The 24,512-nt window shown below is 58.6% G+C and overlaps 2 protein-coding genes across 6 annotated transcripts in view; one reads left to right on the forward strand and one right to left on the reverse strand.

The window, feature by feature from the left end:
- The first annotated feature begins 329 nt into the window (after positions 1–329).
- On the forward strand, positions 330–20,365 carry ACTN4 (actinin alpha 4). Of its 5 annotated transcripts, XM_032126964.1 has the most exons (23): positions 330–559; positions 7,612–7,726; positions 8,385–8,504; positions 9,861–9,947; positions 10,043–10,130; positions 10,241–10,319; positions 10,404–10,485; positions 11,332–11,424; positions 11,865–11,986; positions 13,189–13,281; positions 13,731–13,961; positions 14,370–14,517; positions 15,216–15,366; positions 15,982–16,090; positions 16,167–16,307; positions 16,638–16,820; positions 17,167–17,301; positions 17,511–17,690; positions 18,032–18,178; positions 18,347–18,427; positions 18,680–18,742; positions 19,002–19,160; positions 19,386–20,365. In XM_032126964.1, the coding sequence occupies exons 1-23, from the start codon at positions 419–421 to the stop codon at positions 19,542–19,544; spliced, it is 2,907 nt and encodes a 968-aa protein (XP_031982855.1). In that variant the 5' UTR covers positions 330–418; the 3' UTR covers positions 19,545–20,365. The 5 variants fall into 5 exon arrangements, with proteins under 5 accessions (XP_031982855.1, XP_031982852.1, XP_031982851.1 ...); XM_032126961.1 differs by lacking the exon at positions 11,865–11,986 and having other exon boundaries at positions 331–559; positions 11,332–11,417; XM_032126960.1 differs by lacking the exon at positions 11,332–11,424 and having other exon boundaries at positions 419–559; positions 11,901–11,986.
- A 1,471-nt stretch (positions 20,366–21,836) lies between these two features.
- RYR1 (ryanodine receptor 1) overlaps positions 21,837–24,512 on the reverse strand; it is a 72,983-nt gene continuing 70,307 nt past the window's right edge. Inside the window, exons 97-106 of the mRNA XM_032127174.1 lie at positions 24,235–24,277; positions 23,980–24,110; positions 23,737–23,797; positions 23,491–23,637; positions 23,286–23,420; positions 23,011–23,167; positions 22,764–22,828; positions 22,569–22,669; positions 22,410–22,461; positions 21,837–22,128 (exon numbers count right to left, since the gene is read on the reverse strand). Of these exons, the coding sequence (XP_031983065.1) occupies positions 22,033–22,128; positions 22,410–22,461; positions 22,569–22,669; positions 22,764–22,828; positions 23,011–23,167; positions 23,286–23,420; positions 23,491–23,637; positions 23,737–23,797; positions 23,980–24,110; positions 24,235–24,277 (988 nt within the window). The 3' untranslated portion in view covers positions 21,837–22,032. The remainder of the gene's footprint in view (positions 22,129–22,409; positions 22,462–22,568; positions 22,670–22,763; positions 22,829–23,010; positions 23,168–23,285; positions 23,421–23,490; positions 23,638–23,736; positions 23,798–23,979; positions 24,111–24,234; positions 24,278–24,512) is intronic.

Consider the following 24,512-nt stretch of genomic DNA (forward strand, 5'->3'; position numbering starts at 1 on the left):
GGCGGGGCGGTGGGCGGGGCTTAGGGCGCGGTGGGCGGGGCTTGGCGGGGCCGCGGGCGCGTGTGGGGCGGGGCGGTGGGCGGGGCTTATGGCGCGGTGGGCGGGGCTTATGGCGCGGTAGGCGGGGCTTGGCGGGGCCGCGGGCGCGTGTGGGGCGGGGCGGCGGGCGGGGCTTAGGGCGCGGTGGGCGGGGCTTATGGCGCGGTAGGCGGGCGCGTGTGGGGCGGGGCGGTGGGCGGGGCCCCGGTGGCGCCTGAGGGGCGGGGGGCGTGGCTTCCCGGCGCCTGTGCGCGCGCGGCGCGGTGGGCGCGGCCTCGGCGGCGGCGCGTGCGCAGTCCGGGTCCGGGGTGGGGGGGGGGCGATTCTGCTCCGTCTCGGTGGCGCGTCCTCCGCCTGTCGCGACATCAGGGCGGCGATAATGGTGGATTACCACAGCGCGGGGCAGCCCCACCCGTACGGCGGGAACGGGCCCGGTCCCAACGGCGACTACATGGCCCAGGAGGACGATTGGGATCGGGATCTGCTCCTGGACCCCGCCTGGGAGAAACAGCAGCGCAAGGTGGGGGGGGCTGGGGGGGTCACTGAGGGGGTTCGTGAGGGGATTGGGAGGGGCTGAGGGGTCGCTGAGGGGATTCCAGAGTCTGAGGGGTCCCCGAGGGGGTTCCTGAGGGGTTTGGGGGGGTCTCTGAGGCGTCCCAGAGGCGTCAGAGCGCGGGGCAGGGGGATCTGGGGCGTCCCTGAGGGGATCCGTGAGGGATCCGGGGGTGTTTGAGGGGTCCCTGAGGGGATTCGAGTCAGAGGGAGGTCCTTTGAGGGGTCCCAGAGGGGGCTGAGGGGGCCGGGGGTGTCCCTGAGGGGGTTCATGAGGGGTCAGAGCCCGGAAAAGGGAGATCCGGGGGGTCCGGGGGGGGGCTGAGGGGTCCCCGAAGGGATTGGGAGGATCTGAGGGATCCCTGAAGGGGTCCCGGGGGGTCCCAGCCCGGGGCAGGGGCGTCTGAGCGGGGTCAGGACCTTTGGGGAGGAGCCCCTGAGGGGATTGGGGAGGGTCCCTGAGGGGGTCTGGGGGTTCCCTGAGGTGTCGGAGCCGTGAGCTGAGGGGAATCAGGACTTTCTGGGGATCCCTGAGCGGGGTCAGGGCTGGAGGGACCCCCCCCCCCCCAATTGGGGAGGGACACTCTGGGAGACCCCAGGGCTGTGTTTTGGGGGTGGGGGATACAACACCTGAGGGACCCCAGGGGTGGGGGTGAGCTTTGGGGGCCCCCAGGGCTGTGGGCGGGGGGTCTCCCGTGCTGGGGAGGGGGAAATGAGGAGCGGACAGCCCGGTTTGGGCGAATCCCGAGGGATTTTTCCTGGTTCCGGGGGGGTCCGGAGGGTCCCCACCCCCCCCGATTCCGGGCGGAGAAGCTTCCGGAGAGCGTCGGCTCCGCTCCGGGACGGGATAAAGGGCACTGGGGAAAGGGGGATCCGCCGGGATCCGCCGGGATCGGCCGCGTTCCCGGGGGGTCGGCAACGGGGGCGGTCCCCTGGATCATCCCCCCCCCAAAAACCGGGACCCTCTGGCGTGGGAAACGCCGGGAGCTGGGAGGGGTTGGCCCGGAATTCCGAGCGGGCGCCGGAGTGTTCCGGGTTAATCATTGGAGACGGGGCGGAATTCCCAGGTTTGGGGTGAATGCCCGCAGTTTTGGGGTGAATTCCCGCAGTTTGGGCTTTAATTCCCTGAGTTCTGCATTGAGTTCCCTGAGTTTTGTGTTTAGTTTCCGTAACTTGGTTGAATTCCCTGAGTTTTGGCGTGAATTTCCTCAGGTTTGAGTTAATTTACTAATTTTGGGTTCAATTCCCCGTGTTTTGTGCTTAATTCCCTTAATTTGGGGGTGAACTCCCTGAGTTTTGGGGTGACTTTCCTGAATTTGGGGTTGAGTTCCCTGAATTTTGGCCGAATTCCCATCATTTGGGGTTGACTCCCCTCGGTTTTGGGATATTTAGGAGGAGCCCCCTGTCCTGGGGGGATTCCATGGATCCCCGGCACGGAGACACCTCAGAATCGGGAATGCTGGGGTCCGTTGCCGTGGTTACCTGGGACTTTCCTGGTTTTCTAAGAAAAAATCGGGCTAAGTTGGATTATTTTTGGCACAGGAAGCGCAGGGCGAGCTTCCTCCTCCTCTTCCTCCTCCTCTTCCTCCTCCACTTCCTCCCATTCCCAGCACTTCCCACTCCTATCCCAGCGTTTCCCACCCCGTTCCTGCTGCTTCCTACAGCGTCTCGGTCCAGAATTTAAATTCTTCCTTGGATTTGTCAGGATTTGGGGCGTTCTGGTGCTAAAAACGGGGATTTCCCCCCGGCTGGACTCCAGGGGCTGCGGAGGAACCCGGGCTGGACTGACACCGGCATTCCCAGCTGGAATGCCAAGGGATGGATGAGCTCTGTGCAGCCTCGTTAGCACCAGGGGTTAATTAGGTGCTTAATGAGCAGGGTTTAGGGATTCTCCCGGTCCTGATCCGGTATCGGAAGCGCTTTCCGGACTCGTCCTCCCTTTTCCATGTCTGCAGCTCCCAGGGAGTTTCTTCCTCTTCCTCTTCCTCTTCCTCTTCCTCTTCCTCTTCCTCCTCCTGCTGGGGAAGTGTCACATCCCAGAGGGAAAACCAGTGGGGAATTTGGGAATCTGCTTCCCCCAGGAATGAGACCCCTTTCCCCAGGATGGGGCTGGGGTCACTCCGGATTCTCCATCAGAGGCAGCTCCTGGATCAGCTCCTGGTTTCCCACTGAATTCCTGCGTTTGGGGCGGTTTGGGGTCCGGTTGGTGCTGGAATTCTGAATATCCCGAAAATCCTTTGGGTGGGGATGACCAGGGCTGGTGTCTATGGGGAAGGGGCTGTTCCCACTGGGCCGTGTCCGGGCCCCAGGGATTCGCCTCTGGAATTCCAGCAATGCGGCCGGAGCAGCGGGAGAGCAGCAGGAGAGCAGCGGGGAACGGCGGCTCCGCGTCCGGCCTGCGGCCTTCCCGGCCTTCCCAGTGTCTGTCCCCGCTTCCTTCCTTCCTTCCTTCCTTCCTTCCTTCCTGGTGGCCGTCCGTCCGTCCATCCTTGCTGGTGACACCGAACCCACCATAAAAAACCAGGAAGTTTTGCCTTAAACAGGTGTTTTTCCTCCCAGTTCCAGCACTGGAGACACTGGGAAGAGAACTCGGGAAAATCCGGCATCCTTCAGGATCCATCACAGATCCAGAGCGGGAGTCACGGATCCAGGGGGATCACAGATCCCTCAGCGGGGACAATTCCTCCCTCTGGTCCTTGCCTTTGGTGATATTTCCCTGCTTTTCCCATTTTTGGGGGATTTTCCAGCTCGTGCCAGGTCCTTTCCACCCACCTGGCACAGAAACCTCGGAACTTCCTGAACTTAGGAGAGATTTTTAGGGAAGAAATCATGCAATATGGCAAAGCCAGCCCCATCCAGGCTGGGACAGGTGGTTTTGACCTGGAAAACCTTCCCCAAGCCCCGTTTTTTATGGAATATTCGGGGGTGCCGCCCCTGGCACTGCCGCACCCCCAGCGAGGCGTTGCCGGATTTCGGAGCTGCTCATCCCCCCTGGAATGCGGGAACGCCCTGACCCACCTGCAGACCTGGAGCTTCCCAAAAAACAGCGGCCCCGGTGCCGGAGCTGCCCCAAATCCCACCTTTTTTAGGCCCAAACTGAGCCCCGGAGAATCCCGGGGGGTTTGGGATGCGGGAGGTGAGGATCCTGCCCGGAATTCACCGTGTTATTCCCAAAAATCCCAGCCCGGAGCCGAATAAGGGCAAGGAATGAGGAGAATTCCGTGCTCCGGCCTCCCCCGGGAGCGGCAAATGCAGCGAAAGCAACAGAAAACTTCCAAAAAAACAACAGCAAAAACATTCCAAGGGGAGGGGAAAACCCGGGAATGGGGGAGCGGAGCCGGGATGCGCCGGAGGTGACGGGGGTGGGAGGGATGGGAGACAGCACCACCCGAAATCCTCATTTTCCCGGAGTTCTGCTCGTCTTTCCTGATTTTTTGTATTTTTCCCCTAATTTTTAATGGTTATCCCCTCAAGTTTTGGTCATTTCCCCCAAATTCTGCTCATTTTTCCTGATTTTTGGTCATTTCCCACAATTTTTCTGCTAATTCCCGCCATTTCTAAGTTTTTTTGGTCCTATTTCCTGATATTTTGGTAACTTCCTGATTTTTTTTAACTTTTCTCCAGTTTTTCTGTCATTTTCCCAAATTTTCTCATCACCTTCCCCATTTTTTGGGAGCTTTTCCTGATTTCTGGTCATTTTTCACGGTTTTTTCATAATTTTCCTTTCATTTTGGGCCGTTTTCCTGGTATTACAGTCACTTCCCCACTTTCCTGCTCTTTTCCCCAGTTCTTTCCTCCTTTTCCCAGTTTTTCCTCATTTTCTCTGGGTTTTTGATAATTTTTCCCACGCTCAAGTGATTTCCCACACGTTTCCCCTCCTTTTTCCCTGATTTCTGGGTGACTTTTCCTCATTTTTTCCTCCCTTTCCCTGGGTTTTCCCCATTTTCCCAGATTCTTGGTCACTTGTTATGGATTTTGGGTCATTTTCCCTGATTTTCCCTCCTTTTTCCCTCCCTTTTCCTCCTTTTTCCCTCTCCTCCCTCTTCCTGCCGGACAAGCGGCCTCAGCGGCGCCTCGTTAATTATGTTAATTATGCAAATGGTGTTAATTAACCCCCGCTAACGAGCCCAGGGGAACGCCTGGATGGGTTTTTTATTCCCTCTGGAATTTTCTTTCAGCTCTGCCACATTTTAACGGGAATTTGGGAATGTGGGAGCGAATTCATTCCTGCCCTAACGAGGGCTCCTTAACGACCTCCAATCCCTGGAATTTTGGGGGGCTTAAACCCCTGGAAAAGGCGCCAAAGCCCACCTGAGGGGGCTCATTCCCACCTGGAATTCCTGGGATCGGCATTCTCGCTGCTCCCACGGCGGGCGGGGGGGAGCTCCCGAAAATGACCCAAAAATGAGGAATTCTGGGAGGCTCCCAAAGGAAAATCCTGATTTGGGGCCTGTTTTGGGGATAAATCGTTGTCCCCGAGAATCTCCCGGAAAAAATTCCCGAGGAAACAGCCCCGGGCAGGATTCCCAGCGGGTCTGATGCCCATAATTAGGGATTTTTCCCTTATAAAGTTGGGAATGTCCTTCGGGATCAGTAGCAAACAGATCTCAGCCTGTCCCCAAGGGATTTTCAATCCCAAAGTTGGGGTTTTAAGGAAAAAGTGGAGGGAAATAGGGAGGAAAATGCGTTTTCCAGCCCTGAAATTCCCAAATTTTCCCCGTAAGGGAGGAAAACGAGGCAGACTTTCCTCCCTGCTCCTGTTTTCCAGTGGTTTTCATGGACAGAGGGAGGAAAAGAGGGATGAAAGGAGGGCTAAACCCTTTTCGCAGCCCCAGAATTCCAAAGTCTTGGGGATAAACGCGTCTTCCAGCCCTGGAATCCCGGATTTTGGGGCCGGGTGGCAGGAACGAGGTGGGTTTTCCTCCCTGCCCCCACTTTCCAACGCTCTCTACGGAAAAATTGAGGCAGATGGAGCTGAAAGTAGGGATAAAGCCCTTTCCCGGCCCCAAAATTCCAGAATTCGAGGGTGAGGGGGTGAAGCGGGGTGGATTCCGGCTTTTCCCGGAGTTCTGGAGGGGAGGGGGGTCCCCCCTCCCGGTCCCGCTCCAGCGATCCCGGCGCTGCTGACACAATGCCTGGAAAACGCTTTTCCAGCGGTTCCGTGGGAAGGAAATTCCAGAGGCCTGTGCGGAATCTCCTTTTTTAGGCATTTTTTTGATGGTTATTTTTGTCCGGGACGCGCCCGGGGGGGTCAGTCCAGACGGGATTTATCCCGGATTCCGTCGGCTCCGCTCCCCCTCCCCAGACCCCACTGCTTCGGGATCGATCCCTGGGGTTTCAACCCCCCAGAATTCCTCATTTTTTGGGGGGGAAAACCCTCGGGTCTGGGGCTGTGGGAACGTCCTGGATCCAGCGGGAAGAGCGACGCTTCCCTTGGCACTGAAATTCCCAGGATTTGGAGGCGATTTCCCCAGTTTTTTCAGGAAACGAGCGTCTGGGGCGGGGTTTTGGGACTTTCCAGGAACGTCTGTGACCCCCGGGGACCGGAGGGCTCCGGGAGCGAGGGAAGAGGCCCCGGAAGTGGATTTTTCCGGGATTTTTCCGGGGTGTTGGGGGTGACTCAGCCCGAGTCCCCTTTCCGCGTGCCGGGGCTCGTTCCTGGCCCGTTCCATTCCCGTTCCCGCGGCAGGGCCGCGCCCGGCCACGCCTGGCACAGGCATGTGCGGGCCTGGCACCGGCCAAAGTCCCGGCACCGCCCTCGAGAACGGCACCGAGCGCGGCGGAGCCCCAGCACGGCGGGGTTGGGGCGGGAAAGGGATCTGCCCGGAGAGTCCGGCTCCATGTGACGTTCCCACATCCCTGCCTGGGCTCATCCCGGTTTTCCCACCGGGACACGGCGACCCCGTGGCTTTGGGGTTGGATCCCGGTGTCAGGGCAGGGATGGATCCGTCTAGAGGAGGTTCCAGATCCCAAAATCCGGCCCTAAAATCGGATTTTGGGATGGAACAATTCCGGCTCCACAAATAGCCAGAGCTGGGGGCTGTGGGGTCGGGCATTCCCGGGGGGATGAAAGGCTCGGGGTCATTCCCAGTGGGATCAATAACTCTGGGTCATTCCCAGTGGGATCAGTGGGGTCATTCCTGCTGGGATCAGTAACTCGGGGTCATTCCCAGTGGGATGAAAGGCTCGGGGTCATTCCCAGTGGGATCAGTGGGGTCATTCCTGCTGGGATCCGTAACTCGGGGTCATTCCCGGTGGGATGAAAGGCTCGGGGTCATTCCCAGTGGGATCAATAACTCTGGGTCATTCCCAGTGGGATCAGTGGGGTCATTCCTGCTGGGATCCGTAACTCGGGGTCATTCCCGGTGGGATGAAAGGCTCGGGGTCATTCCCAGTGGGATCAGTGGGGTCATTCCCAGTGGGATCAGTGGGGTCATTCCCAGTGGGATCAATAACTCTGGGTCATTCCCAGTGGGATCAGTGGGGTCATTCCTGCTGGGATCCGTAACTCGGGGTCATTCCCAGTGGGATGAAAGGCTTGGGGTCATTCTCAGTGGGATCAGCGGGGTCATTCCCAGTGGGATCAGTAACTCTGGGTCATTCCCAGTGGGATCAGTGGGGTCATTCCTGCTGGGATCCGTAACTCGGGGTCATTCCCAGTGGGATGAAAGGCTCGGGGTCATTCCCAGTGGGATCAGTGGGGTCATTCCCAGTGGGATCAGTGGGGTCATTCCTGCTGGGATCAGTGGGGTCATTCCCAGTGGGATCAATAACTCTGGGTCATTCCCAGTGGGATGAAAGGCTCGGGGTCATTCCCAGTGGGATCAGTGGGGTCATTCCTGCTGGGATCCGTAACTCGGGGTCATTCCCAGTGGGATGAAAGGCTCGGGGTCATTCCCAGTGGGATAAATGGAATCCTTCCTGCTGGGATGAGGAATCCTCAGGGTCCCGATTTCCCCATTTTCCCCCCAAATCCCGGATTCCCGCCCTGGTCCCGCCCTGATCCCGCCTTTCCCGCAGACGTTCACGGCCTGGTGCAATTCCCACCTGCGGAAAGCCGGGACGCAGATCGAGAACATCGACGAGGATTTCCGGGATGGGCTCAAGCTGATGCTGCTGCTCGAGGTCATCTCAGGTCAGGCCTCAGCCAGGAGCCCTCGGGCTGTGCCCAAAACCCTCCAAACTGGGCCCAAAATCCTTAAACTGCACCCAAAACCCTCCAAACTGGGCCCAAAATCCTTAAACGGCACCCAAAACCCTCCAAATTGCGCCCAAAATCCTTGAACTGCACCCAAACCCCTCCAAACTGGGCCCAAAATCCTTAAACTGCACCCAAAACCCTCCAAACTGGGCCCAAAATCCTTAAACGGCACCCAAAACCCTCCAAATTGCGCCCAAAATCCTTGAACTGCACCCAAACCCCTCCAAACTGGGCCCAAAATCCTTAAACTGTGCCCAAAACCTCCAAACTGGGCTCAAAATATTTAAACTTAATCCAAAAGCCTTTAAGCTTGACCCAAAAATCCTTAACCTTGACCCAGAACCTGTAACCTTGACTTAAAATCTCGAGGCTTGACTCAAAGCAATGAGCCTTGCCCCAAAATCTTTAACCCTGACCCAAACCATTCAGATTTGACCCAAACCCTTTAACCCTGCCCCAAACCCTTTAACCTTGCCCCAAAATCTTTGATCCTGACCCAAACCCTTTAACCTTGCCCCAAACCCTTTAATCCTGACCCAAACCCTTTAACCTTGCCCCAAACCTCTTTAATCCTGACCCAATCCCATTCCAGGGGAGCGGCTCCCGAAGCCGGAGCGGGGCAAGATGAGGGTGCACAAGATCAACAACGTCAACAAGGCCCTGGACTTCATCGCCAGCAAAGGCGTCAAACTCGTCTCCATCGGCGCCGAGGGTGAGGCCCCGCCTTGGGAATGTGCCGGGATCCGCCGGGATCCGCTGGGATCTGCCGGGATCCGCTGGGATCCACCGGGATCCGCTGCCCCAGTGCCCGGGTTTTGCCCCTTTTAGGCTAAAATTGGGGTTTTGAGGGGTTCTGAGGCTGCCATGACTCCCCCCAGTGAGTGATGGGGTCTCTAAGAATTTCAGGAATTCCAGGATTCCAAGCTCGAAGATCACAGATGGCGGCTCCAGCTCATCAAGGTCACGGTTATTCCGTGATTTTTGATGGAATTAGTGAAAATGAGGGGTTTTCTGCAATCCCGGGCGTTTTAGGGGATGTGGGGGGGGTTTAGGGAATGGAGAAAAGGAAAAATAACCTGGAGAAGGGAAAAAAAAGCCTTGGAAAAGGGGAAGGAAAAAAGGTAGAAAAGGGAAAAAAAGCTGGGGCAGGGACAGAAGAAATTGGAAGATAAAAAATACGGAGAAGGGGAAAAAAAGCTGGAAATGGAAAAAAAATGGGTGCAGGGAGGAAAAGAAACCTGGAAGAGGGAGAAAATCCTGGAGGTTGAAGGAAAGTAAACCTGGAGCAGGGAAAAACCACCTGGAGAAGGGAGAAAACAACGTGGAAAAGGGAAAGAAACATCTGGAGAAGAGGGAAAAACCAGGAAAAGCTCGGGGTTTGGCCTCCCTGGGGCTCTCTCCGCACTCTGCCCAGGGCTGGGAGCGGATTCCCGGGATTCCCAGGACAGTTCCCTGCGGGATCTCCCCCGGGGCTGCCCCGGGGCCGGGCGGGCTCTGCTGGCAGCGGCTCCGGCCGGGCCGGTTTGTTGGGATCAGCTGGAAAACCTCGGGAAAGCTCCGCGTGCCCAGAGCCGAGCGAGTCCCGGCCCGCCCGGCCCCCGCCCCAGGAATTCCCAAAACCACGAGGGCTGGGGCTGCTGGAGGCGTCGGGAAGGTCGGGTGGGATCGGTGTGGAGGAGCCCGGGATTCCTCTCCTTCCCCACTTCCTGCCCCTCTGGAATTCCTCTCTCCGTGCCTTTCGAGGTCTTTCCCAACCTGGACAGCTCCCTAACCCCAGGATTCCGTAGTTCGCGTGGTCTCGTAATCCTTGGATTCCGTAATTCCAGGATCCCGTAATTGTAGGATTCCGTAATTTTTGGAGCCCATAATTCCAAGACTTCGTGTGCTAAGACTCCGTAAATCCCAGGATCATTCCGGGACCCCACCATTGCTGTGGGATTCCCTGATTGCGGCATCCCATAATTCCAGGATTCCGTGATCCTTTGGCTCCACTGTTGTAGAACCCCCCAGTCCCAGCACCCCCGCCCGGAATTCCCACCTGGAATTCCCTGTGCCTTTTCCCCGGCAGAGATCGTGGACGGGAACGCCAAGATGACGCTGGGGATGATCTGGACGATCATCCTGCGCTTCGCCATCCAGGACATCTCCGTGGAAGGTAACGGCACGGGCTCTGTTCCCGGGATCCACCCTGGGATCCATCCCGGGATCCATCCCGGGATCCATCCCCGTCTCTGATCCCTGCTCCCGCAGAGACCTCAGCCAAGGAGGGGCTCCTGCTCTGGTGCCAGCGGAAAACGGCTCCGTACAAGAACGTCAACGTCCAGAACTTCCACATCAGGTCCTTCCCTCTTCCTCTTCCTCTTCCCTCCCCTTTCCCGGGGCCCAGGCAGGGTCAGAATTCCCGTTCTCCCTGCGGATTCCCGGGATCTGACCCCCGTTTCCCCGCAGCTGGAAGGACGGGCTGGCCTTCAACGCCCTGATCCACCGGCACCGCCCCGAGCTGATCGAGTACGACAAGCTCCGGAAGGTAAATCCCCGCCTTTCCCGCGGAAACCCCGGGAATTCCGGGAATTCCCGACCCACGGAGCCTCCGGCACCTCCTCTCCCGTAGGACGATCCCGTCACCAACCTCAACAACGCCTTCGAGGTGGCTGAGAAGTACCTGGACATTCCCAAGATGCTGGATGCCGAGGGTAAGCGTGGAATTCCAGCGTCCACGGGATCCCGGGATCTCTTCCAGGCCCTGACGGGGATTCCCTCGGAGGAGGCACCGGATCCGGGAGGAAGCGGCTGATTTAAGCTGGGTTTTTCCCGTTTAGCACCGATTCCCACCTGTCCAGGTGGATTTATCCAGGAGCTGGGATACTCAGAGGAGCGCCGGCTCCAGCAGGAGTGTTCCCCAGTTTGTTCCCAGTTTAACCAGTACATACACAGGGATTCTGCAATCCTGGGACTCCACCATTCCAGGATCCATAAAAAACCTTGGATCCCGTAGTTCTGTGATCCCGCAGTTCTCAGATCCTGTAATTCCAGGACTCCTGAAGTCCAGAATCCCCTAATTCAAGGATCCCATAATTTTTGGGTCCCACAATTCTCAGACATCACGATCCACCATGATTCCAGGACCCTGCGGCTCCCATCATTCCAGGATTCCCACAACTGTGGGATTCCACAATTCTTTGATTCCACGATGCTGCAATTCCAGGACCGCAGAACTCTTAAGGACCCCGCAGTTCCAGCATCCCATAAATCTGGGATTCCCTTATTCCGGCATTCCACAATTCCACGGCTCCAGGCCTCCGCAGTCCCAGCATCCCACAGCTCTCTGATCCCTTAATTCCAGGATCCGTGCAGGAAGCGCCGGCTCTAACCCTGCTTTTTCCCATTTAGCACCGATTTGCGCCCATCCAGCTGCATTGCCCCCGGATCCGGGACCTTCGGAGCGGGATTCCGGCCGGGAGAGGCGCCGTGCCCGTCCCCAGTTTGCTCGCGGTTTGCTCCCGGTTTGCTCCCGGTTTAACCAGTGTGGTTCCTTGCAGACATCGTGAACACGGCGCGGCCGGACGAGAAGGCCATCATGACCTACGTGTCCAGCTTCTACCACGCCTTCTCCGGGGCCCAGAAGGTACCGGGCCCCTCCGGCTCTGCCCGGCCCGCTGGACTCTCCCTCCTGGATCCGTCCCTCTGGAATTCTCTCTCCGCTCTCACGCCCACTTCTCTTCCAGCCGCGGCCGCTGTCGCTCGGGGGGGGCTCCGGGACCACCCCCAGCTGGCTCATGGAGGGGTTAAATCCGCCTGGAATTCCCGAGTTGGTGGGAAATCCACGGCAAATCCACGAGAAGTCCATGGAAATCCCTGGAAATCCACGGGCAATTTGTGGGAGTCCACGGGCGGGGCAGGCCGAGCTTCCAGGAGGCCCCAGGCGAAGCCTCTGCGGCTTCCAGGAGGTTGAGGAACGAGGGAAAGGCGGAACAAATCCCCCATGAGCCGGCTCGGGGGCTCCCGACCCCGGGAAGTGCTTCCCGCCTCGCCGCATGCGCTGGGAATGCGGGAGCTGGGAATGCTGCTGGAGCCTGTCCCTCCCTCTGTCTCTCCTCTCCTCGGGCAGATATCGTGGGCACGCTGCGGCCCGACGAGAAGGCCATCATGACCTATGTGTCCTGCTTCTACCACGCCTTCTCCGGGGCCCAGAAGGTGAGCCCGGCTCGGGGGCTCCCGGCTCCGCAGGGCCCCGGCCCCGCTCGCTTCCCGCTGCCGCCTTCCCGAGGCTCCCCGGGATCTGCCCGGGATCTGCCCGGGATCTGCCCGGCTGCTGCTCTGCTTGGCTTGGCCGCGGGGAAAGTGGGGCCTGGCTCCGCTGAGGTCACGCTCACGGCTTCCTCAGGGTCCTTCCTGTATTCCCTTCCTCCTTCCCTTCCTCTATTCCCTTCCTTTTCCCCTTTGTTCCTTTCCTTTTCCTCCTTTCCTTTGTTCCCTTCCTTTTCGTCCCTTCCTTTTCCCCTTTGTTCCCTTCCTTTTCGTCCCTTCCTTTTCCCCTTTGTTCCCTTCCTTTTCCCCTTTGTTCCTTTCCTTTTCCTCCTTTCCTTTGTTCCTTTCCTTTTCTTCCTTTCCTTTATTCCCTTCCTTTTCCTCCCTTCCTTTATTCCCTTCCTTTTCCCCTTTGTTCCCTTCCTTTTCCTCCCTTCCTTTGTTCCCTTCCTTTTCCTCCCTTCCTTTATTCCCTTCATTTTCCTCCCTTCTTTCCCCCCCCTTTTCCTTTATTTGATTTATTGATTTCCTTCATTTATTTCCTTCATTTATTTCCTTTATTTCCTTCCCCCCCCGGCCACTGGATTTTCCTCTTCCCGGCCCTTCCCAGACCCTCTTCCTCTTCCCGCTGACGTCCGTCCTTCTGCTCCTCCTGGATTCCTCCTCTGCTTCCCACCCAGGTACCTCCAGCCCCAGCCTTTTCCTTCCTCCTCCTCCTCCTCCTCCTCCTGCTCGGGGCAGGACAATCCGGGTGGATCGGGATCGGGATTGGGATCAGGCCCAGCGAGGGCTGGGTTTTCTTTTTCTTTCCCCTTTCTTTTCTCTTTCCTTTTCCTTTGGCATTTTTAAATTTTCCCCCTATTTTCTCCCAATTTTCCTGTTTCTTTCCCCCTCTTTTTTCTTCTACTTTATACTTTTCTCTCCTTTTTCGTCCACCTTTTCCTCTTTGTTTTTCTTTTCTTCCTTTTACTTTCCCTTTTTTCCTTCTACTTTTCTCTTGCACTTTCCTTCTCCTTTCTGTTCTACTTTCATCCTTGTGGTTTCCTCCGCCTTTATTCTTATTCTTCCCTCCTTCCCCCTTTCCCCCGGAGCTGGGGGTGTCCCCTGCCCCCGTTTCCCATTCCCATTCCCGTTCCCGTTCCCCGCAGGCGGAGACGGCGGCGAATCGGATCTGCAAAGTGCTGGCGGTGAACCAGGAGAACGAGCAGCTCATGGAGGACTACGAGCGCCTGGCCTCGGATGTAAGGGGGGACAATTCTAAAATCCCAGCCCAGAATCCCTCAGAATGCCCCCACGGAGCACTGCGAGCGCCTGGTGCCCGAAGTAAAGGGGGGATCCCAAAATCCCGCCCCAAAAAGCCCAAACCCCATCCCAACCCCCCGATCCGTGTCCCCCCAGCTGCTGGTGTGGATCCAGGCCCCAAACCCCAAATTCCCTGTTCCCCCCAGCTGCTGACGTGGATCCAGCCCCCAAACCCCATCCCAAACCCCAAATTCCCTGTGCCCCCAGCTGCTGGTGTGGATCCAGCCCCAAACCCCATCCCAAACCCCAAATTCCCTGTGCCCCCAGCTGCTGGTGTGGATCCAGCCCCAAACCCCATCCCAAACCCCAAATTCCCTGTGCCCCCAGCTGCTGGTGTGGATCCAGCTCCCAAACCTCATCCCAAACCCCAAATTCCCTGTGCCCCCAGCTGCTGGCGTGGATCCAGCGCACCATCCCCTGGCTGGAGTCCCGGGACCCGCAGAAGACGATCCCGGCCATGCAGCAGAAGCTGGAGGATTTCCGGGAGTACCGGCGGGTGCACAAACCCCCCAAGGTGCAGGAGAAGTGTCAGCTCGAGATCAACTTCAACACCCTGCAGACCAAGCTGCGCCTCAGCGGCCGCCCCGCCTTCATGCCCTCCGAGGGCAGGATGGTCTCGGTGGGTCTGGGGGCTTCGGGGAGCTGGGGGGGGTTTGGGAGGGGATTTGGGGGCTTTGGGGAGGGCTTTGGGGCTCTCAGTGGTCAGATCCTCGTTGGAATGTCAGAAACCCAACCTAAACTGCCCCAAACCCACCCTGAATCTACCCTGGCCTTCATGGCCTCCGAGGGCAGGATGGTCTTGGTGGGTCTGGGGGCTTCGGGGAGCTGGAGGGGGTTTGGGAGGGGATTTGGGGTTTCTCAAGGGGTTAAATCCACCGAGGTGTGTCCTAAAGCCACCCCAAACCCACCCACTTTGGTGCCATCGAAGAGCAGGGTGGGCTCCAGGGCTTTGGGAGAGTCCCAGGGGGGTTTTGGGGTGATTCTGGAGGACTTTGGGGTAACCCCAGGGGGGTTTTGGTGTGCCCAGGACATCGGGGCAGGGTGGCAGCGGCTGGAGCAGGCGGAGAAGGGACACGAGGAGTGGCTGCTGACGGAGCTGCGACGCCTGGAGCGCCTGGATCACCTGGCCGAGAAATTCCGGCAGAAGGCCTCGATCCACGAGGGCTGGACGGAAGGTACCGGGGCTGGGCAGGGACTGGGGCTTCAGGTACTGCAGTCTGGGGGTTCAGGGCACGGATTTGGGGAGCAGGGGATGGAATTGGGGGTGACGGGGATTTAAGGGGTGGCACAGGGGGATTTGGGGTCTCAGGGCTGTCCCCACTCCCGTGCCCAGGTCAGGAGGTGGCACAGGGGGGATTTGGGGTCTCAGGGCTGTCCCCACTCCTGTGCCCAGGTAAGGAGGTGGCACAGGGGGGATTTGGGGTCTCAGGGCTGTCCCCACTCCTGTGCCCAGGTCAGGAGGTGGCACAGGGGGGATTTGGGGTCTCAGGGCTGTCCCCACTCCTGTGCCCAGGTAAGGAGGTGGCACAGGGGGGATTTGGGGTCTCAGGGCTGTCCCCACTCCTGTGCCCAGGTAAGGAGGTGGCACAGGGGGGATTTGGGGTCTCAGGGCTGTCCCCACTCCTGTGCCCAGGTCAGGAGGTGGCACAGGGGGGATTTGGGGTCTCAGGGCTGTCCCCACTCCTGTGCCCAGGTAAGGAGGTGGCACAGGGGGGATTTGGGGTCTCAGGGCTGTCCCCACTCCTGTGCCCAGGTAAGGAGGTGGCACAGGGGGGATTTGGGGTCTCAGGGCTGTCCCCACTCCTGTGCCCAGGTAAGGAGGTGGCACAGGGGGGATTTGGGGTCTCAGGGCTGTCCCCACTCCTGTGCCCAGGTAAGGAGGTGGCCCTGCGGGACCGGGACTCGGGCACGGCCTCCCTGGCCCAGGTGCGGGCGCTGCTCCGCAAACACGAGGCCTTCGAGTCCGACCTGGCGGCGCATCAGGACCGGGTGGAGCAGATCGCGGCCATCGCCCAGGAGCTCAAGTACGGGAACCCAAAATAGATCTGAAATACCCCAAAATATGTCCTGAAATGCCCCAAAATATGTCCTGAAATACCCCCCAAAGTATCCCAAATTGCCCCAAAAAAAAACCCCAAAATGTCCAGGGAGACCCCAAAAGCAGATCCCAGCCGTCACCCAGAGCAAAACCAGGACCCCAAAATACACCCCAAATGCCCCAAAGTATACCCAGAATAACCCCCAAAATGTCCCTCAAAGCATCCCAAAATCCCAAATAAACCCCAAAATATCCTGAAATACCACAAAGTAACCCCAGAAACAACCCAGCCTATCCCAAAATACACTCAGAATAACCTGAAATATCCCACTCTTCTTTCCTTTCCTGCCTTTTCCCAATCTTTTGTCTCTTTTCCCCATTTTCTCGCTTTTGCCTCTACTTCCCCGTTTTCCCCCTATTTTCCCCGTTTTTCCCCATTTTCCCCCTGTTTTTCCCCATTTCCCCCCGGTTTTCCCCATTTTCCCCCTATTTTCCCCCTGTTTTTCCCCATTTTCCCCCTGTTTTTCCCCATTTCCCCCCGGTTTTCCCCATTTTCCCCCTATTTTCCCCCCGTTTTTCCCCATTTTCCCCCGTTTCCCAGCGAGCTGGATTACTACGACTCCCCGAGCGTCAACGCCCGGTGCCAGAAGATCTGTGACCAGTGGGACCTGCTGGGCTCCCTCACCCACAGCCGCCGGGAAGCGCTGGAGGTCAGCGGCATCCCCGGGGCCTCCCGTGGGAGGGAGGGAGGGATCGGGATCCCAATCCCGGCGTTTTTCGCCCCAGAAAACGGAGAAGCAGCTGGAGACCATCGACGAGCTGCACCTGGAGTACGCCAAGCGCGCGGCGCCCTTCAACAACTGGATGGAGAGCGCCATGGAGGACCTGCAGGACATGTTCATCGTGCACACCATCGAGGAGATCCAGGTGGGAATCCCGGGATTCCCTGGGAACGCCCGGTTTGTCTGTTCGGGGCACGGGAACGGCCCAGGAAACGCTCCTGGGGAGCATCTTGGGGATGGTTTTTGGGTTCATTGTGCACACCATCGAGGAGATCCGGGTGGAATCCCGGAGTTCCGTGGGAATATCAGGCTCCTGCCCCAAAAACGCTCCAGAATTCAAAAGAAGCAGCCCAAAAATGCAGTTTCCGGAGCATTTGTGGCTGATTCTGTGCCAGAGGCAGAAACGCTGGGGATAGAGCGGCTCTCAGCCGCGAGGCCTCGAGTTCCGTGGCCATGCCCGGTGTCCGTCCCCCAGGGCCTGATCGCCGCCCACGACCAGTTCAAGTCGACGCTGCCGGACGCGGACAAGGAGCGGGAGGCGATCCTGAGGATCCAGCAGGAAGCGCAGCGGATCGCGGACCTGCACGGCATCCAGCTGCCCGGGAACAACCCCTACACCTCCGTCACCCCCCAGATCATCAACTCCAAGTGGGAGCGGGTGCGGAGCCACACCGGGGGCACGGGGGCAGGGCTGGAGCCGCGGGTCCTGTTGGGTCTGGAGGGATTCCCAAACCCCTCCGGCCCCAGATCTCTCCATCCCGGGTTTTCCCCTGTGGGTTTCCCCCTTTCCCACTCTTTTTTCCCCACCTTTCTCTGGGTTTTTCTCCCACCTTTTTTCTGGGTTTCCGCCACCCAGTTTTCCCTCGTGGTTTTCCCCCACCGTTCCTGGTTTCCAAGGCACTTCTTCCCCTGTAGTTTCCTCACCCTATCTATCCCCCGTGGTTTTCCCGGTTTCCCAGCAGGCTTTTCCAGCAGCTTTTCCCTGTTTTTTCCTGCTTTCCCAGGTGCAGCAGTTGGTGCCCAAGCGGGACCAGGCGCTGCAGGAGGAGCAGAACCGGCAGAATTCCAACGAGCACCTCAGGAGGCAGTTTGGGAGCCAGGCCAACCGCGTGGGGCCCTGGATCCAGACCAAGATGGAGGTCAGGGATCCTCCCGGTGGGATCCGGGGGCTGGGAATACTGGGAGTGCTGGAATCGGCCCCGGAACGGGCCCTGTCCGGGTTGTTCCGGGTCAGAAGGGCTGGGAAAGGGCTGGAGCTGTTGGTCGGTGATCACCTGGTGTTCTCCTGGAAAACTGGGGTGGAATTGCTGGCGTGGGGATCCCGGGCTGGAATCCCGCGTGTTCCCAGGAGATCGGCCGGATCTCCATCGAGATGAACGGGACGCTGGAGGATCAGCTCAACCACCTGAAGGAGTACGAGCAGAACATCGTGGAGTACAAACCCAACCTGGAGCTGCTGGAGCAGCAGCACCAGCTCGTGCAGGAGGCGCTGATCTTCGACAACCAGCATTCCAACTACACCATGGAGGTGGGATCCCGGGATCCGGGGGGGTTGGGATCGTCCCGAAGGGCTTCCCGGTCACTGAGGGGCTGGGAATGGGGAGGGAGGGATCCCACAGGGATTTGGGGGGTCCCAGGGTGGGCTGGTCCTCGACAGGCAGCATTCCAACTGCACATGGAGCTGGGATCCTGGCATGCCATCCCATGGAACTGGGCTCATCCTGGGGAAGTGGGGTGCTCCGGAGGGTGCTGGATCCCTGCCGTGGGGATCAGGATGATCCCGGGGGAGCCGGCTCCCATCCCGGGGGATCGGGGCGCTCCGGAGGGCGCCGTTCCTCCCTCATTCCCCCGTTCCCGCTGTGATCCCAGCACCTGCGCGTGGGCTGGGAGCAGCTGCTGACGACGATTGCTCGGACCATCAACGAGGTGGAGAACCAGATCCTGACCCGCGACGCCAAAGGGATCAGCCAGGAGCAGATGCAGGAATTCCGGGCCTCCTTCAACCACTTCGACAAGGTCCGGGATCCCGGGAACCCTGGGGACTGGGGGGATCCCAGGGGGATCTGGGGGTGACAGCCCAGCCCAGTCCCCACCCAGAGCAGCCCCATGGGGTTATTCCCTGCTGGAATGTGGGAATTGCCTCCTGTTTTCACTCATTTCCCCCGTTCGTCCCCGTTTTCCCAGGACCACGGTGGCGCCCTGGGCCCGGAGGAGTTCAAGGCCTGTTTGATCAGTCTGGGCTACGACGTTGAGAACGACCGGCAGGTACCGCCCGCTCCCTCTTCCTCTTCCTCTTCCTCCTTCCTCTTCCTCTTCCTCCTTCCCTCTCCTTCCTTCCCTTCCTTCCTTCCTTCCTTCCTTCCTTCCTTCCTTCCTTCCTTCCTTCCTTCCTTCCTTCCTTCCTTCCTTCCTTCCTCCCTCTCTCTTCTGGGCCGGTTTCCTCCTCTAACGGATTCTCTGCTTTTCTCTTCCTCCTTCGTCTCCCTCTCCCTCTCCCTCTCCTCTTCCTCCCGGAAGCCGAAGCGCCGCACGGACTCCAACGACTTCCGCGCCCTCCTGGGCCCTGCGGGATCCGGCCTGGTAACAATCCCATTTTCCTGCTTCTACACCTTTTTTTCTGCCTTTTTTTTTTTCCCATCGCTGGGGGGAAGGAAGGGGAGGAAGGGCGGGGGAATCCCAGTGGATTCCAGGACTGGAAAAGCGCCAGAAGCATGGAAAAGCTCCAGAATTCCCAGGGAAAAAGCTCTGGAATCCCTTGAAAAGCTCTGAAGTGACCAGAAAAGGCCCTGGAATTCCTGGGAAAGCGTCGGCATTCCTGACTGTGCCTCTCCCCCCTCAGGGTGACGCAGAGTTCCAGCGGATCATGGCCGTGGTGGATCCCAACGGCAGCGGGACCGTGACGTTCCAGGCCTTCATCGACTTCATGTCCCGGGAAACGACGGACACGGACACGGCGGAGCAGGTCATCAACAGCTTCCGTGTGCTGGCCGGCGACAAGGTGAGCAAATCCAGGATCCGGGAACGCCACGGGGGTTTGGGAATGGGGGAGTGGGATGTGGGAGCTCTGGGGGGTCGGGGAATGCCAGCACAGCAGGGTTTGGGACGGGTTTGTCGAGCTTTGGAATTCCACTGGGATCGATGACTCCGTGGGTTGTCCGTCCCCACCCCTCCCCGCATTCTCCCATCGTTCCCCTGTTTTTCCCACTTTTCCCGCTCCCCCCAGAACTACATCACGGCGGCCGAGCTGCGGCGGGAGCTGCCGGCGGCGCAGGCCGAGTACTGCATCGCCCGGATGGCGCCGTACCCCGGCCCCGACGGCATCCCGGGCGCCCTGGACTACAAATCCTTCTCCACCGCCCTGTACGGAGAGAGCGACCTCTGACCGGATCCCCCGGGACCCGCCCGCCCCCCCCCCGCCTCCTACTATGCAACAGTTGATTGATCTTGGGATATTTCGGGATGCAATTCCCACTTTTCCTCGGGCTCGGGGGGGTTTCGCCTCCCGCGGGGCCTCGGAGCGCCCAGAAATGGTTATTTTTGGTAACGAGAGAGAGAAATTCCGACTATTTTTCACGGGATCAGCGGCGCAGCCCGAGGGTTCCCTCTCCCCCCACACCCCCCACGGTAATTTATGGCTTTTCCAGAGGGAAAAATTTGGGATTTTGGGGGGGTTTTTTTTAGGTTTTTCACTCACATTCCCACCTCAGAGCAGCGTTTTGTGGACCAAAAAATGGGGAAAATAGGGGGAAATAGGGAAAAAAGGCGAGAAATAAGAAGAAGCAAGGAGAAATGAGGAAAAATTAGGAGGAAAAATGTGGAGAAAAATGAGGCAAAATGTGGAGAGAGATTGAGAACTAGGAAAAAATTAAGAGAAATGAAAAATGTGGAGCATGTGGAAAAATTAGGAGAGAAATGAGGAAAATCATGGAGAAATCTGGAGGAATACAGAAAAATATGGGAAAATAATGATAAAGACAAGGAGAAAAATAGAGAAATAAGGAGAACTGTGGAAAAATATGAAAAATTAAGTGAAACAAGGAGGAAAATTAAGAGAAATCCACCTAATAAAGCGCCTGATCCTGGAAAATTTTGACGGGAAGCAGAAAATTCCGGTTTCCTTTATAACTTTACGGATTTATTATATAAATATATATTCACGTAGCAGCTTCTTTGTCCTGTAATTAAAATATTGCTGGAAAAAAATCCCTGGAATCTTGGAGTTTTTCCTCACCTTTTTCCTCACCTTTTTCCCAGGATGTGGCCAAACAAGGTAATGTTTAGGGGAGAGAATGAACATGTTGAGGTAAAAATTAGGTTGTTAGTAGGGGATATTTTGGGGGCAAAATTGAGGTAATTTTTATTGAACAGGTCAGGACAATTGTGGGGGTAAAACCTGAGGTGATCTGTAAGCGATGGAATATTTTGGGGGTAAAATGTGAGGTACATGTGAGCACAGGGTCCCCTAAGTTGTCTTGGGGGTTTTTCCCTTAGGTTCCCCATCCTTTTTTCTCTCCCTTTTCCCACCCTTTTTCCCTCACTTCTTTTTGTTTTTCCCTCATATTTCCTGCCTTTTTTCCTGCTCTTTTTCCCCCTCACGTTTCCCGCCCTTTCCCCCTCACGTTTCCTCCCCTTTTCCCCTCACGTTTCCCGCCCTTTTCTCCCCTCACAGTTCCCGCCCTGTTCTCCCCTCACAGTTCACCCCTTTTTCCCCTCACGGTTCCCCCCCTTTTCCCCTCACGTTTCCCGCTCTTTTTCCTCTCATGTTTCCCGCCCTTTTTCCCCTCACGTTTCCCGCTCTTTTTCCCCTCACGTTTCCCGCCCTTTTTCCCCTCACGTTTCCCGCTCTTTTCTCCCCTCACGTTTCTCTCCCTTTTCTCCCCTCACAGTTCCCCCCGTTTTCCCCCTCATGGTTCCCCCCCTTTTCCCCTCACATTTCTCACCCTTTTCCCCTCATGGTTCCCGCCCTTTTCCCCTCACGTTTCCCGCTCTTTTCTCCCCTCACGTTTCCCGCCCTTTTCTCCCCTCACAGTTCCCGCCCTTTTCTCCCCTCACAGTTCCCCCCGTTTTTCCCCTCACGGTTCCCCCCCTTTTCCCCTCACATTTCTCACCCTTTTCCCCTCACGGTTCCCGCCCTTTTCTTTCCTCACATTTCCCTCTTTTTCCCCCTCACGTTTCTCTTCCTTTTCCCCTCACGTTTCCCTCTTTTTCCCCTCACGTTTCCCGCCCTTTTGTCCCCTCACATTTCCCGCTCTTTTTCCCCTCACATTTCCCGCCCTTTTCTCCCCTCACGTTACCCGCTCTTTTTCCCCTCACGTTTCCCACCCTTTTTCCCCTCACATTTCCCGCTCTTTTCTCCCCTCACGTTTCTCTCCCTTTTCCCCTCACGTTTCCCTCCCTTTTCTCCCCTCACGTTTCTCTCCCTTTTCCCCTCACGTTTCCCTCCCTTTTTCCCCTCACAGTTCTCACTCTTCTCCCCTCATGCTTCCCTCCCTTTTCTCCCCTCACAGGTCCCACCCTTTTTCCCCTCACGTTTCCCGCCCTTTTCTCCCCTCATGTTTCCCTCCCGTTTTCCCCTCACAGTTCTCACTCTTTTCCCCTCATGCTTCCCACCCTTTTACCCCTCAGGCCCCTGGTATTTTGGGGGCCCCCAGCGGGGTCAGTAATGAGCCGGAGGGGCAGCGACACTCGGCAGCGTTTATTGAGGGGGGAGGAAAGGCACTTAAAGAGCGTCTGGGGTAATTCTGGGGAGTCGGGGGGTGTTTCAGGGGGGTCAGTAACGAGCCAGTGGCACTCAGCAGCGTTTGGTGGGAGGGGGGGAATAAAAGGCACTTTAAGGGGGTTTTGGGAAGGGTGTTTGGGGTTCCTGGGGGTCATCCCAGCTGATCCTCGTATTGCTTGCGGAAGCAGTCGCCGGCCGGGAAGAAATCCCAGCAGCGCTCCTGGTACATCTTCCACACGTAAGATTCCTGGGGGAGGAATTGGGGAGGGGGGTCAGGGCATGGGGAACCCCCCACAGCACCGCCGACCCACTGGCACTGGGAGACCCCCCCCCAAATTTCACAGATATCACCAGACACCCCCCCAAGTCCTACAGGACCCCTTCCCCAAATCCCATAGAGACCCTTCATGGGACTCCCAATGGGACCCTCCCTGTGCCCCCCCACCCAAGCCCCCCAAAGCACCCCCAGACCCTTCCTGGACTCCCCCAGCCCCCACAACCCTCCCCAGGACCCCCCCTTCTCCCCACCTGCCCCGTGTGCTCCGTCTCGTCCTTGTTGATCAAATACATCAGGAAAAACCTGCGGGGGGTGTGAAATTCGGGGTCTCAGAGGTCAAGGGGGACCCCCATCTTCTCTGGGATCCCCCTAAAATCCCCCATAGCCCCCCCAAGCCCCCCAGGTCTCACATGTAGTTGGCCAGGTTGTGCTCCTCCAGCGTGTGGGTCTCGAAGCCATGGGGCGTCGTGTCGAAGTAGTCGCTCCCGATGCCACAGATGAAACATTTAGTCTGGGGAGGGGGCCCGGGGGGAGTCAGAGAGGGGTCCCTGAACCCCCCAATCCGAACTGGGGGGGCCTCACCCTCCTGTCCCCCCCCCACTCACCTCCATGTCCTCCTTCACCTGCTCCTGCTGGTCCCGCAGTTCCCCGAAGGCGTCGATGATCAGACCTGGGGGGCACAAAAAGGGGGGGGTCAGCGAGATGGGACCTCCCCCCCAGGCCCCCCCATAGCCCCTTTTAGGACCCCCAAACTGCCCCCCAAGCGGTGCCCACCCTGGATGAAGCCAGGAGGATGATGATGATCCCCAGACCCCCCGTAGCCCCCTCCCCATCCCCCCGCAGGGTGCCCACCCTGGATGATGGCCAGGAGGATGACGATGACGAAGAAGAAGAAGGTGATGTCGAAGACGACGCGGTAGAGCTCGTAATCGTCCCCCGCGGGGTCCTCGATCTCGTCCCCGATGCCCCCCCCGGCCCGGACCCCCACGTACATGTGGAACAGGTAACACTGGGGGGACACAGCAGGGTCAGGGACCCCTGAGACCTCCCGGTGCCCCCAGAGAGCCCCAAAAATCCAGCTGGGGACCCTCTGCACCCCGCCTCGATGCCCCCGGGCCCCCCCTCACCGTCATCATGTCGTCACACTTCATGTCGGGCTCGTCCTCGTCCTCGCTCTTGTTGTAGAACTTGCGGAAGAAGTTGAAGGCCACCACGGTGTACAGGTAGACCACCACGGCCAGCAGCCCCACGGTCATCACCAGCTGAGCACAGGGCGGTCAGGGGGGCCACGGGACCCCCCCGGGCCGCCGGCCCCCGCAGGACTCCCCCCACCTGTTTGCCGTTGTGGGTGACGGAGGACAGGATGGTGCGCAGCGTCTTCACACCCATGGCGATGTCCAGCAGGTGGGAGGCGAAGAAGAAGTTGTTGTAGTGGCCCAGCAATGACATGGCCATGTACCAGGTGAGGTACAGGAACGACTGGGGGGACACGGGGGGGTCACCCCAAAGCCAGGGGGTCCCCCCAAAGCCAGGGGGTCCCATGGCCTAGGATCATGGCCCAGGTGAGCCCCCACTCACGTTATCGGTGAAAATCACCCCAAATTTCCAGATCTGGTACCGGATGTCGATGGATGTGATCCTGCGGGGGCACAGGGGGGTGAGCACGTGGGGACATCCCCAAGAAGGGTCAGGACTCCCTGGGGGAGCCCCCAGACCCACGAGGTGTCTGACTACCCCTGGGCCCCCCTAGGACCATCCAGGACCCCCGAATCCCCCCTTAGACCCCTATAGGACCCCAACCCCCCAGGTCCCCCAGCCCACCAGGTGAGCAGGGAGCTGTCGGGGGGGGTTCTGCGCTCCCCCTGCGCCCCGATCTCCACGCTGGCCAGGTCCATCCCCAGCAGCTCCGCGATCCTCTCCCGCCCGTAGATGTCCCCGTACTTCTCCAGCACCTGGGGGGGCCCCAGAATTGAGGGGGGGGTGCCCCAAAATTGAGGGAAGGACCCCCAGAATGTCGGGGGACACCTCCAAAATCGGGGTAGGGGGTCCCAGTCCCCATCCAGGACCCCTCCTCACCTTCCTCTTGATGAACTTGTCCCAGTAGTTGCTGGGGAAGGATCTGGGGGGGTCAGGGAGGAAAAGGGGGGTCAGGGGGGTCAGTGGTGACCACACCCCTCCCCCAAGACACGGCTGGTGCAGGGGGGGCCTCAGGGGGTCACAGTTGGTCCCACCAGACCCCCCGGGACCCCCCCGAAACCTCTCTCAGACCTCCCAGAGCTCCCTAAATCCCCCAAACCTCCCTTCCAGCCCCTCAGATGCCCCCAGGATGCCCTGAACCCTCCTCCCGTGACTCC

This window comes from Corvus moneduloides, chromosome 17 (assembly GCF_009650955.1).
Source record: "Corvus moneduloides isolate bCorMon1 chromosome 17, bCorMon1.pri, whole genome shotgun sequence".
Lineage (NCBI taxonomy): Eukaryota > Metazoa > Chordata > Aves > Passeriformes > Corvidae > Corvus > Corvus moneduloides.